The 12211-nt window shown below is 41.0% G+C and overlaps 1 protein-coding gene across 4 annotated transcripts in view; it reads right to left on the reverse strand.

The window, feature by feature from the left end:
* The window catches only part of cdh24b (cadherin 24, type 2b), a 220563-nt gene that overhangs the window by 92600 nt on the left and 115752 nt on the right, over positions 1-12211 (reverse strand). For all 4 annotated transcript variants that reach the window (XM_008432992.3, XM_017310022.2, XM_081598308.1 and 1 more), the window contains one exon: positions 2565-2684. In XM_008432992.3, coding sequence (XP_008431214.1) covers positions 2565-2684 — 120 coding nt within the window. The remainder of the gene's footprint in view (positions 1-2564; positions 2685-12211) is intronic.

Below are 12211 nucleotides of genomic sequence, written 5' to 3' on the forward strand. Positions count from 1 at the left end.
GGAGGAAGACGGCAGACGTGTTTGGAATAATCCGGAATGCGCCCGGCGACACACGGTCACGGCTAACGCGCGCTGTGTGGCTTTGGGCTTAAACTCTGCATTAGCATTTCAAAAAGAGCCGCAACTCCCATATGTCAAGGCAATCAATTAAAACATGTTGCTAAACAAAACAAAGAAAAAACTGCCCACCTGCGATCCAAGAGGCTAAACTAAAACACACATTACAAATAGACAATAAAAAGATAAAGAAATAAACATCAGATGTATTTCACTGTGAACTAAATCCTGAGTGCTTCCATGCGCGCTGTCTGTCTGTCAAAGCGGCATCTGAAGCGCCGGGCTAAACTTCGTCTTGGAGACGCCTGAGCTACGACTCCACTTGGGAGATATCGAGCTCAAAAGCAAACAAAGATAAATAAATAGAGAACGAACGCACCCGGCACAGAACCATAAAACTTCTTGCCCTTAGGTGACACGCGTGCCCTTAGGTGACACGGCAGACAGATCCTTTGTCTCTTTTGCAATCCGCTCTGCATTACATTACACAAATCGTTCCTGAAGTCTGTCATAAACATGTCACTTTTCTTGTGCCTCATCATGCAGGAATAACATTAGACTGTAGCTGTTTTCTTTTTGGTTCTGTAGAGTTTAGGCACTTCATTAAAACATTTAGGCATTTCACAGAAGTAGTAGCAAAAGGAGAGAGTGTGTGTTTAGGGTGGAGGTGTCGTGGCTTTTATTAATATACCTGCAGGGGCTAAATATGAGGAAACCTGAGCTCAAATGCCGATGAAATCTCTTAAAATGCATCTACAGTGCAATTAGTGTCTCTGCTCTGATGCAGTTTGCTAATATAAATAGCATCTGCTGAAACCTGGGGTTACAAAAAAGCACTAGATGTGATGCTGGCTTTACAAAAAAAAGACAATAATTTATCAAGCCATAGTGTAATAGATTTAAACAGGACTGGAAAACAGGAAAACGGGGAAAGTTGTGCTGCTTCTGAGAGTCAATTTCACAGCTACTACCTTAGGCCTGGACAATAAATCAATATCGCGATAGACGTGTGATCAATATTAACAGATGCAGAAGTTTCAAGAATTTTACTGAACTCGGATGCAGAACCACACAGAATTCTGGGGGATATAGGCAGAGGAAAGGCCCCAGCTGAGCAAGGTGAGTGGCACTGACTGACTCACTCATGTTTTGGTTACCTAGCAACAACCTGTTGAGTAAGTTGCACAGCAGCAGTTTCAGGTTTCTCCACCGAACCTTGAAAACTGGGAGTGAAAACTGTGGATGAAACGCCACCAGCTGGTCAGCATTTCATATGTTCACAACAAAAAACTAATCAATAATTATCAACATCGACTGATGTGAACAGCTTATGGTGTGAGCTTTAATAATACTTGTTACTTCAGAGCCTTAACATTTAAGATATAAAACCCTAAAAATGTTGTTTCTGCTAAAATGCAGGTGACAGAGAGGCTAAACATCTACGAATCTAACAATGACAGAAACGCTGCCGTGTAAAATGTAGACATATTTAACTTTTCTCAAAATGTCTGCAAGATTTACAAGAGCATAAAGTTGTTGATTGGGTAGGATCCAAACATTTTAAATGGAACTGCATCTGGATCTTTGTGGTTGCATGAGGGGAAATTCACAACCTTCCAGTTTCCATGTAGTCTAGAAAGAAATGCTCTTCATGATCTGAATACTGATCGCATAAGTCTATAAACTGATTCAACTGATTGTTATATTTGAAAAAAAAAAATTCTATTACGCCAAATATTGCTATTTGACAAAATGACAATAGATTGCACTTAAACTGTTACAACGCATGCCATTTTTTAAAATTGTGCTCAATCATGAAAAAAGTAAAGACACTTTACTCAATCCCTTTATTCCCCTCGTTCTCTCTTGTCACGTTTGCCATTAAAGAGCTGCATCCTTGTGCAAAAAAAAAAAATCTGCTGGATTTGTTGGCGTCTGCATGCATTTTGTTGCAATTTGCTCTGCTACTCTCAAGCAGAGATGGAGGGAATAGCACGCGCAACACAGCTGTGAAAAAGGGGCGAGATTTCACCACCTAACGTTCCCTCCGTGTGTTTGAACGAGCGCAGGAGGGAGACGACAAGTAGGGAAGACGGATGAGCGAGTGTGACGGGGGAACGGCGGAACGCAGGGGCGGGAAACGCATTAGACACAAAGTATAAGAAAGAAACCCAACCGTGTTTGAACGCTTCCACACACACACACAAAACAGCGTTCACGTGCGCGCGGGTCCTCCAGGCCCCATCTATCCACACAGATATATCCTCAGAGCTGCATCTGTGCTCTGATCATCAGTCAAGACTGAATTCACTTGTTTGCTCCTCAGCAACTTGGGCATGTTTGATTTTCCGCAGAGCGTGGAGGGGTGTTTGCTTTCCGACATCTGTCCATCCTTTCAGCTTTTCTCTGCACCACCTGTGTGCGTGTACACGTATGTGTGTGTGTGTGTGTGTGTGTGTGCGTGTGTGTGTGTGTGTGCGCGTGTGCGTGTGTGTGTGCGCGCTCACCTGTCTGGGGATCGACGGAGAAGTACTGCTGGCCCTGCACCAGTGTGTACACGAGCTTGGCGCTGTTCCCGTACGTCGGGTCATCAGCATCTGTCGCTGTCACCTGGATTATGGACGTGCCTGCAGGGGAGGACAGGCGAGGCGAGGAGGGACAGAGGAGAGGGGGGGGGAAGGAAAAAGATAAATAAGTGAAGGAGGAGGATAAGAATCAAGAGACCCAAACTACAAACTGCACTTTAGGAGCGTGCGAAGCTTCGCGTGAGGACAACCTCCGGTCTTCTCCCCGCTCCGTTTTTCAATCTCTTTCCAACACCAGTGTGACAAATAGTTCATTTGCCCCGCCACACACATCCCCGTCGTCGCCCTCCTCGCTCCTGCCAGTCACCTACCTCCTCTCCCCCCTCACTCCCTCCATTCTCTCTGTCTCACTTCATTTCTCTTCATCTCCGTCTCCAATTCCCTCTTGCTCCCTCTCTCAATCAGACCGTCTGTCTCTTCAACAGGCCTCCCTCTCGTTCCCCTCCTTAAATCTTCTTTTCCATGGATCAGGGAGTGTCAATTTGGCAAGATATCTTCTTCTTATTTATTTTTTCTTCTTTTTTTTTTTTTAAATTATAAGCAAAAATAAGAATATATGAATATATGAATGACAGTAACCGAAGCCCATTTGTTGCACATTTGTGTAGGTGTGTGTAGAAGAAAAACGGAGGGGCGACCAGAATGAGTGTTTTTCAGGGAAAATTCGAGTCGAGGTGGAAGGAGGACGGTGGCAGCTGCTGGTTTATTTGTGATCAATACCCAGAGAGAGTCACAGCGGAAACAATCAGGAGTGTTTTTCTACTGGTTAAATGTGTGGAAAGTGGAATTGGAACTACATGATCCCTCGCTCCTGAACCAATTCGCAGTTGGTTTGTCCATATTTATCCTCTTTGACCATCAGATCTGATGCCTACGGCGCATTTTTAAGGAGGGCCGTTTAAATTTTTTGCCGAGCGGTGGTCACTTTTCCTTTCCCGATGCGAGTGTTAGCAATATGAATTTACATTAAACACTTCAGTATAAAAGCTTCAATTTCTGATTCGGTTTTTCCAGTGAGTTTGAGTCACCACAATATATGTCATGCTAAATTGACAGCCTTTCTCCACATAAAGAGCTTTTTTTTTTATCCTAGGCTCGATTATGCAAATTATTTAAAAGTAGCTTTGCCACTGAAGTCGCTTGAATCCTGAGCGGGCGACACTGAAAAGGCAAAGTGTCTTTTAGCTTGAAGAGATCCTCAGATGAAGCTGAATAAATCGAGATGGGCATCTATTTCTACCAGTGAGGAGTTTAGAGTGAAAGCCGCTTGTTTTCAGTCCTTCAGATGATCGTATGAGGAAGCACAAAACATAAACAGTTTTATTTGAAGGACAGACAGACTAAAGTCTCTGTTTAAACAAAAGTGAAGTGAATTAGCTTAAGAAAACCTTGAGTATCGGCGTCATCATTACATGCAGGAGGCATGCTGACAACTCCGGCGATTAACGTGAAACAAAACAAGCGTGAGCTAAAGTAAACCTGGCCATTATGTATTACAATACCGACGCATATTTTCATTCATAATGACGATGGAGATTCAATATTCCTAAGATTTCAATAAACATCGTCTGAAGTGATCAGAAAGCAGGTCGAACCGCCACGCCGTCGAAGCCGCTTCAAACATTCAGCTCAGGTGAATAAATCTTCAGTCCAGGTAGAGCGTCTGCATACTAGCATGAGATTAGAGCTGCAGTATCAAACTATATTTTTTAACATATTTGTTAAAACTGTCACTATGTCATGACAGTATGGTATCAGACGGATAATCTGGGAAAAACAAAAATCTCCCACTGCTTTCTAGAAACAGCCAATCAGAGCCAGAAGAAGGGGCTTAGTGCTGTCAATCTCCCGCCATGTGGCGCTACTAATCCCCCGTCTCCTTCTTGCTCTCTGCTACGCTGCAGCTAGCGTAGCCCGTCATGAAAGCTCAAGCTAGTTAGCATGGCCACCAATGACGGTGGACTAGTGGTTTCCCTGTAACTTTAAGTGATTTTTCAGCCATTAGTACATTTAGCAGCGAGTACATGAGATTGCCTGACAGCGGAAAGACACTCCTGGCTCTGATTGGCTGTTTTTAGCTAGGCGACAACAGTAGCTCCAGCTAATAGTAGTTCTCTGAGCTATTGTGTCAATCTCATCTGTCTCATATTACACTGACATGACATGTTGACAGTTTAAAAAAAAAATTTTTTCATAAAAGTTACATACTGAAACTTTAATACTGATAAATTGCCGTAACATTTACATAACGTTTCAGTAGCACTGCGGCTAATGTCCAATATTTCAGTTCTCATTGATTTCTGTGGCAGCCTGAGTTAGATATAGACCAACTTATGCCACAGCTGAAGAAAGATAAGACAGACATTGTTTTACGTGAAACTCTATATCTCTGATGTCTCTAGTTGACGGTGGACTACTAAATGTTAGAAGAATCATTGCCCTAATGTGGAATAAAATGGGCCCACCAATAACAAGCATGTCAGTGAAGAAAATATATTCTTTGACTTTGTTGGGAAAGCTAACTTTTATTGACAAAGGAAAAGCAGAGGAGTTTGAAAATGTATGATGATCTTTGTTGGACCTTTTGAGACACAGCAATGCATAATTTAATGGAAATCACTGGGTTGCACCTTTTCTTTTTTTTTTTCTTTTACCCGTTTTGTCTTGGGTGTGAGAGGGGTTTCTTTCTTTTCTCGGTCTTGTTTTGTTTAGTAAGGTTCAAAATGCTGAAAAAAATAAATAAATCATATTCTACACTATCTTTTTAAGCTAACAAATCATGGAATGTGCTACAGTTTGACAGAGGTGTTAAATTAAAAAGAGATCCAGATAACTTAAGGACATCACCGTAATTAACAGACACTACTGAAGATTATTTCAGTGGCTGTGAAGAAAAACAACCCAGATTTAATTTGAACCCAAAGTCATAATGTGTCTGAACAACCTTTAAAAATGTGTGTGTAATATGCTAAGCAGCACATTAAAGATTCAGTAATAATTGGGTTTAGCACCAATTAATACTCTGATTTTCATGTATTGAGATTACATATTGACTGATGTTCAAAGTAGCCATCTCGTCTTGTTCTCTCGGGTGTTGTGGTTAGCGCGAGCTGCTAGCAGTAGCCATGATGCATTTTTGATTGTCTAACATTCCAGTCAGGCACCGTCAAGCTAAATATCCTTTGAGACTCCTGCTTGCCAGAGTCAAAGAGTGACAGAGAAAGGAAAACTGACCCCATCTTAAAATATTTGAACAATCTGAATGTGATTCAACTCCATTTACTTTTGAAAAAAAAAAGCATTAAAAGTTGTATTTTATGTCACGACTTCTAGACTAGTTTTTGCTCACAGAGCACAAAGCGTGCCTTTGTTTCTTGTTATATTTCAGACATTTTTCATGTAGAAGTCATCAGCAGATCAGCAAGTAGACATAAATGTCTCTGACAGCAGACCAAAAAAAAAATCAATCTTTGGGCTCAGACTGTACGATGATGCTGGTTGACGCAACAAGTACAAAGCAGAGGCAAAAACTGATTGGTATGCATCCCGTCGACGGCGCTTCACAGCCAGTCGCACTTCACGAGGATCAAATATCCACGCCGCCACTCATCTGCCTGTTCTTACTTTAAGACGTCGGTCCTCCGAGGACAAAGACTTGGAATCTAGGAATCTGTAGTTTCTGTGTATGAGAATCCAAGGGACTTTATTGTCAAGGTTAAACTTTAGATGTGAGTCGTTCTCCCAGAATGCAGATACACATCTGGAGGGATGTTTACAACCAGTCGGGTGAAACCAACACAAAGCCCTCGAACAGGCGAGCAGGAGGAACTGGCTCCGTTCCAGAGCAGCTTTCCACGCATGCATTGTCGCATCAGACGTCCTCGCCTCCACCTCCACGCGTCTCCTCCTCCATGAAAACCTCATGTAACGAGGCTTTGATGGGATCCTCAGCGCAGCGCTATCTCCTCAGTCACGCTCGGCGGAAAGTGCTTTGGTAAATATTGAATCGGCGAGTAAATACTGAATCCATGATTGACTGAACAACTCAATCTGAAGACTTGAGCTTCGGCGAGGAGCGGAAGCTCATAAGGCAGCTGATAGGATTACTAAATACCGCTCGCCTGCATCGTCTCCCCGGACTCTGCCCCGGCAGCCTGCAGGCGGGGGTGGAGGGTCATTACTCTAATCTCAATTAAGCAATTCTGCACAAGACGAAACTTGGAAGCAGAAAAAAAACCAAAACACCTTTCAGTGGCAGATGGCGAAGACCCTATGCCAGCTTTTCTCAACTTCTCTAAACTAAATACTTTAGGGGGGGAATTATGTAGAATAATGGCTGTTTTTGTAGCTAATTCAAAAGTTTTCCTAAAAGCGATTCTGCCAGGCGAGAGTGGAGCCCGTTTCAGGGGCCCGAGCACAGTTTAAATGAAGATGAGGGTACTTTTGGGACATGCAGGCCTCTTCGTACAATCAACTCGATCTGCAAGCGTGATCTGAAATACAATCTCAGATAGTGATTGTCCTACTAAATTCAGACTGCTATGAGGGTACAAAAATCCACCCGCTCTGCCGTCAGCTCTGATTTCATTTCTGTTGCAAGAGTTGCTATCGGATTGTACAGGATTTCTTTTTTTTACGTAGAGTATTAGATTGACAATCCCGTCACTATGTGCCAATCACCATGACGGGCATCCTGCTGCCGTCTTCAGGTGAAAATACCGATGTGAATGAGTCTGGAAGCCGTGATCGGTTCTTCCTTAAATAGTCTCTCTCGTTCATGTTTATCAACATTCAAATAATGAGTTCTGTTTTGAATAATTGTTTCTGTCTGACCCAACAAGATTAGTTTATTATCTCAGATTCATTAATATTGTGTTTGTTCGTTATTAGTAAGAATTTCATCTCTGCGTCACCATCAAGCCTCAGCTACGTCATCGGTTTATATCAAGATCACCTCACTAAATACTACATCTTTTCACATTTGTATAAGTAATCTTTTTCTAAATATGTAATTTAAAAAGTCAACAAAATTATTTTTGAAATGTCCCAGTATCGCATTAATTCTATTAAAATTAGAAGTATACATTTGTATAGATAGAAAACTAGCATAAACAACATTTGTTAGTTTCTCATCTTTGACGGAATCAAACAGGAAGTGCTTTAATTTTTTGTTAGTTTAGTTTTTTCAGAGCCTGTTTAACACACATACTGAAATTGTTCACTTTTTTCTTCTAGAGTAAACATGTTTCAAGGTACATCCTGAATAACAGAATAAAGAGTAAAATGTGTTGAGTGACAGAGAAAATAAAGTGCCTTTACAATGACAGATCACAATGATGTTCACTCAACAGTGAGAAAATAAGATGATAAATAAAGTGCATGTTGTTCTAAAAGCCCAAGCAGAATTCAGCTTAAAGAGAAATCAGTGTGGTCATAATTCTGAACTATTACGACACCAGAGCTGGACTACAATTCTAGGTGAAGTTTAAAGTATTAGTTTTTTGCGATTTAAGTGCTACTAGAGCGTGATGTGCCCACTGAAACTGGATTTATGATTGGGAATATCGGAGGTGTCCAAGAAACTTCTAGCTTAGCATCCAACATGGCTGCCTGCCACCACATTTCATATCAATACCTATGTGCTGCTTTGGGCCACATACAATACACTAGTTAAAAGATTACAGAAGGGCACTTTCTTGTCCAATCTGTGCAAGTCCCTGGCTGCCTTGCATATTAAATGTAGCTGAAATATCTACTCATCATTATCAGCTTTGACAGTTTGTATCTCAGTGGTAGATCTTGCACTGTAACATTTTTCTTTTGTGTTTTTAATGCATGAAATAGTGAGAAACTTACAATTATTAGATTTTATAGCCAACAGTAGTTACACCACAGCTTTTAGCGTAGTCTATCAGAAGTGTTAGTCGACTCTCGACGTCCTTCACAGCTCTGATGCTTAAGACGGAGGATCAGCAGACTCTGGACAACGCATCTGCTGGCCACAGAAGTGAACAATGTGTGTTGAATTTGAACGGATTTACGGGAATCAATGTGCCTTTCGAATGCCAACAATAATGAACCAATCCCGTTTCTTCTGAAGAACTGACCCCCTTCGGCCTCAATGTGCTTAAAGCAGCATCCGCTTTATTAAAGTGGTCGACATGCGAGAGTCGGAGCAGGGAAACAATTGGGCGTGACCAATTAATTCTTGCAAAATTTTAAGCTTGTAGGGCGACCCGGTCCAGACGCTGCAGCAGAACGCCGGGATCATTAGGAGTCGGAAGACGTTATTTGTAGCTGGAAGTTTAATGGTTTCAATTACTCATGGCCACATCGGTTCCTCGGCACGTTTCGAAAGAGGACGTCAGCGTCTAAACGAGCGCGGAGGACAATTAAAGCGCCGTCCCAAAGCGGCAGCAGAGAGCATGCCGCGCAAACATGAACGGAAAGGAACCCCATCAGGCACTTCCTTTTGCTTTTAAAGTTTCACAAGTTATTTTTCTGATTAAAAGTGATTAAATTATTCGTACGGAGTGGTATACCTTTACTGTTTTTGCACGTGGACACAGCAGAAATAAGAGATAGTCTCCAAAGATTACATAACAAGGGACGCTCCCCATGAAATCAATTGCTATATTAATATCATCACCCACGTCGTTTGACCTGTGCATAATCACAAGCTGTACATATTTCAAATTAGTCACTGTAGGTACAGCGTGTGGACTCTGTACCGTAATGAGACGACGACGGGCGCCATGCATCCTAAAAGCAGCTTTGGCGGCAACGGCGTTAGCAATCAGATGTTAATCTGACTCGCTGCAGATTCTGTCGGCATTGTATTTAAATTGGATTGTCGTTTGCATTTTATTCCACATCGCTGGATATGTCTGTATGTCTGAGCATATCCAGCCATAAGACTTTTCCCCCCTGCCTGGCAGCGGCAGGTGGTGAACACAGAAACAAAAAAATAAGAAAAAAAATAAACCACCATCTGACCTCTTAGCTGACGGCGTATTTATTTAGCCACTCTTTATACACTTGGAAGAGTATTTTGTATTCTTATCAACTTTTACTAGATACACGTGTCAACTTTTGCATGTTTTCAACACGAAGATGAGCGAATCAGAAACCTAACGTCGGGTTGGGTCAACCAAAGAACGGCATCAGAATTTAATTCAGGTCAGGACTTTTGACCAGGCCGCTCCTGGTTTTGTTTTTTCCCCAAAGTCATTGAGAAGTAAACTCTGTTCTGGATTGTCGTTCTGCTGAAGCGCATTTCAGCTGGAGGTCACAAACGGACAGTGGGGCGTTCGCCTTCAGGACGTTTTTTGGGAGAGAGCACAATTCATGATTCCATTTTCCCCACTACAAGTCTGCCTCCGGTTCCCGAGGCAGAGAAACAGCCACGGGCTATCACACTATCACTGCCATATTTTACACAATATTATCATTTTCTGAAATGCTGTCAGTTTTTGCTAGAGCTAATGGGGCACACACCTCCCCAACAGTATAATTTATCTCATTAGTTCTCAGAGTATTTCACCCAAAAATCTCGGGGACCATCGAGATGTCTTCTGGCGAAACTGAGACAAGCCTTTACGTTTCTCCAGTGGTTTTTATTTTTCGGGTCATATTCACCTCGTCTCTTACGGCGGAATGTTCGTAAACGATGACTTTAACCGAGGCAAAGTGAGAGCAGCGGTTCGTTGTCCTTGGATGAGTCGTCGTTACGCTTTGGGATCGTTTTGGTCGTCCACTCCTGGGAAGGTTCACTGCTGTTTCTCCAAATGTTTTCATCATTTGGACTTGATGACTCTCACCGTGGTTTTCGCTGGAGTCCCACAGCTTTTTAACATTTCTCAGACTAATAGATCACAAATAATTAGTATCTATGTCATTTTTGAACGTCCGTGGTGACGTCTGACTCTTCTGGTCTACTCTGCTTTGTCAAACAGGTCCTTTTTTAAAGTGATTTTGTTTTTTTTTGTCTTTTTCTTTTAAAGTGAGAACAGGCCTGAGTGTGGCTAAAGGAACTGAACTCAGCTGTGAAAAGATGTGACACACCAGTTACTTTATGGATTCAGGTTGGGTTTAATGTCTTTGTCTGATATTTAAATTTGTTTGATTTGAAACATAGGAGTGTGAAAAACCTGAAAAAAAAAAAGTTAAATGGCAAAACAGGCTAATTTGTTCTTTCACCGACGTATATTTCTTGCAGCGACTGTTTAGAAAATTGTTAGGGTAAAGTGAAACAAGTGAAAAGTTTTTTTTTTTCCTTCTTCTGTTGGACAATTGCTGCTTGTGTGCTGCTTTCAGTTCCTGGCAGCTTTAAAAGCTTTTCTGAAGACGTGCGGCGGCGATCCAATCTGCACAGAACAGGCAGGGATATATTTTAACACCTGCCAGTCTAACATGAGTAAATGTTTGCAGATTACTTTTCAGAGCCTAAAAAGAAGAAACGCGAGCCTAAAGCAGATGTTGATTCGGTTGGCTCGGAGATCGATCTCTGTTTTTTTAGCGTTTTATTCTAAAATCCAACAACGTGCAATCACATGTACAGAGGAAGAAGACGTAGCCAGTTGTGAATTTAATACAATCTGAAATGTAAAAAAAAACAATCTTTATTTTTTTCACTTTTCTGTCACATCTACATGTTTTGTTTTTTCTAGACAAAGGTAAGCTTAGTAAATACAAAATGAAGGCTTCAAACGATGAAACCAACACTGTCCTGGCCTGATTGCTGCTTGTTAGGGATAAATAACTATAGTTATGACTATTAACAACTAATTAATGATTTAATAAGAGGGTAGGGATGTTTTCCTATAACACCAAACTGATTTGGATAAACTTTTTCATTTTCCCCCCTGCGGTTTGTAATTACTCAGTCCATTTTTGACAGATTTTAAAATTTGGTTGATGACCTAAAACACTAAAGTGTGACAAAATCCTAAGACAGAACAACATTTGTAATTTTATTCTAAAAAGAAAATATCTTTCTTTACTATACTGCAACATCAGAAATCTATTCTCAGTTGTGGTTAGGCTTTATTACCTCACAATCTAATGTTTTTCAGTCGTATTTGAGTAAAAAGTATCACTCCTGTTTCCTCATCATCTGTCCCTTAATGCTGGATCTGAGCCTAGACCACTTTTCAGAAATAAGAGGATCAGCAATAGGGAAGTTGAGCAAAAATAGGTAAGAAAAAAATCCTGCTGACTTTGTTTTAGTTTAGCAAAAAAAGAAGAAACTAACTATTTTAACTTTTGTCATGCATAATAAAATGTACGTCTTCGTTTTGGATTTGAAAATGATTATATTTTACAGGAATGCACCAATCAACTGACCAGAGATCAGATTCATCCAGTTTAGTTTTCTGGATGAATGTTTTTTTTTTTTTTTTTTTTTTACACAACAAACGCCAACATACCAAAAACCAAGAACTTCCGAACTTCCGTTTTTCATTCTGCATCGACATCAACCGAAATTATACTCTTTCATGCGCGTTTTTTCAAAGCTTCATGAAAAAAATATTAGATAAAATTTAGTACATATGCTTTCATGTATAAAT

Source organism: Poecilia reticulata, chromosome 17 (assembly GCF_904066995.2).
Source record: "Poecilia reticulata chromosome 17, P_reticulata-male-v2, whole genome shotgun sequence".
Lineage (NCBI taxonomy): Eukaryota > Metazoa > Chordata > Actinopteri > Cyprinodontiformes > Poeciliidae > Poecilia > Poecilia reticulata.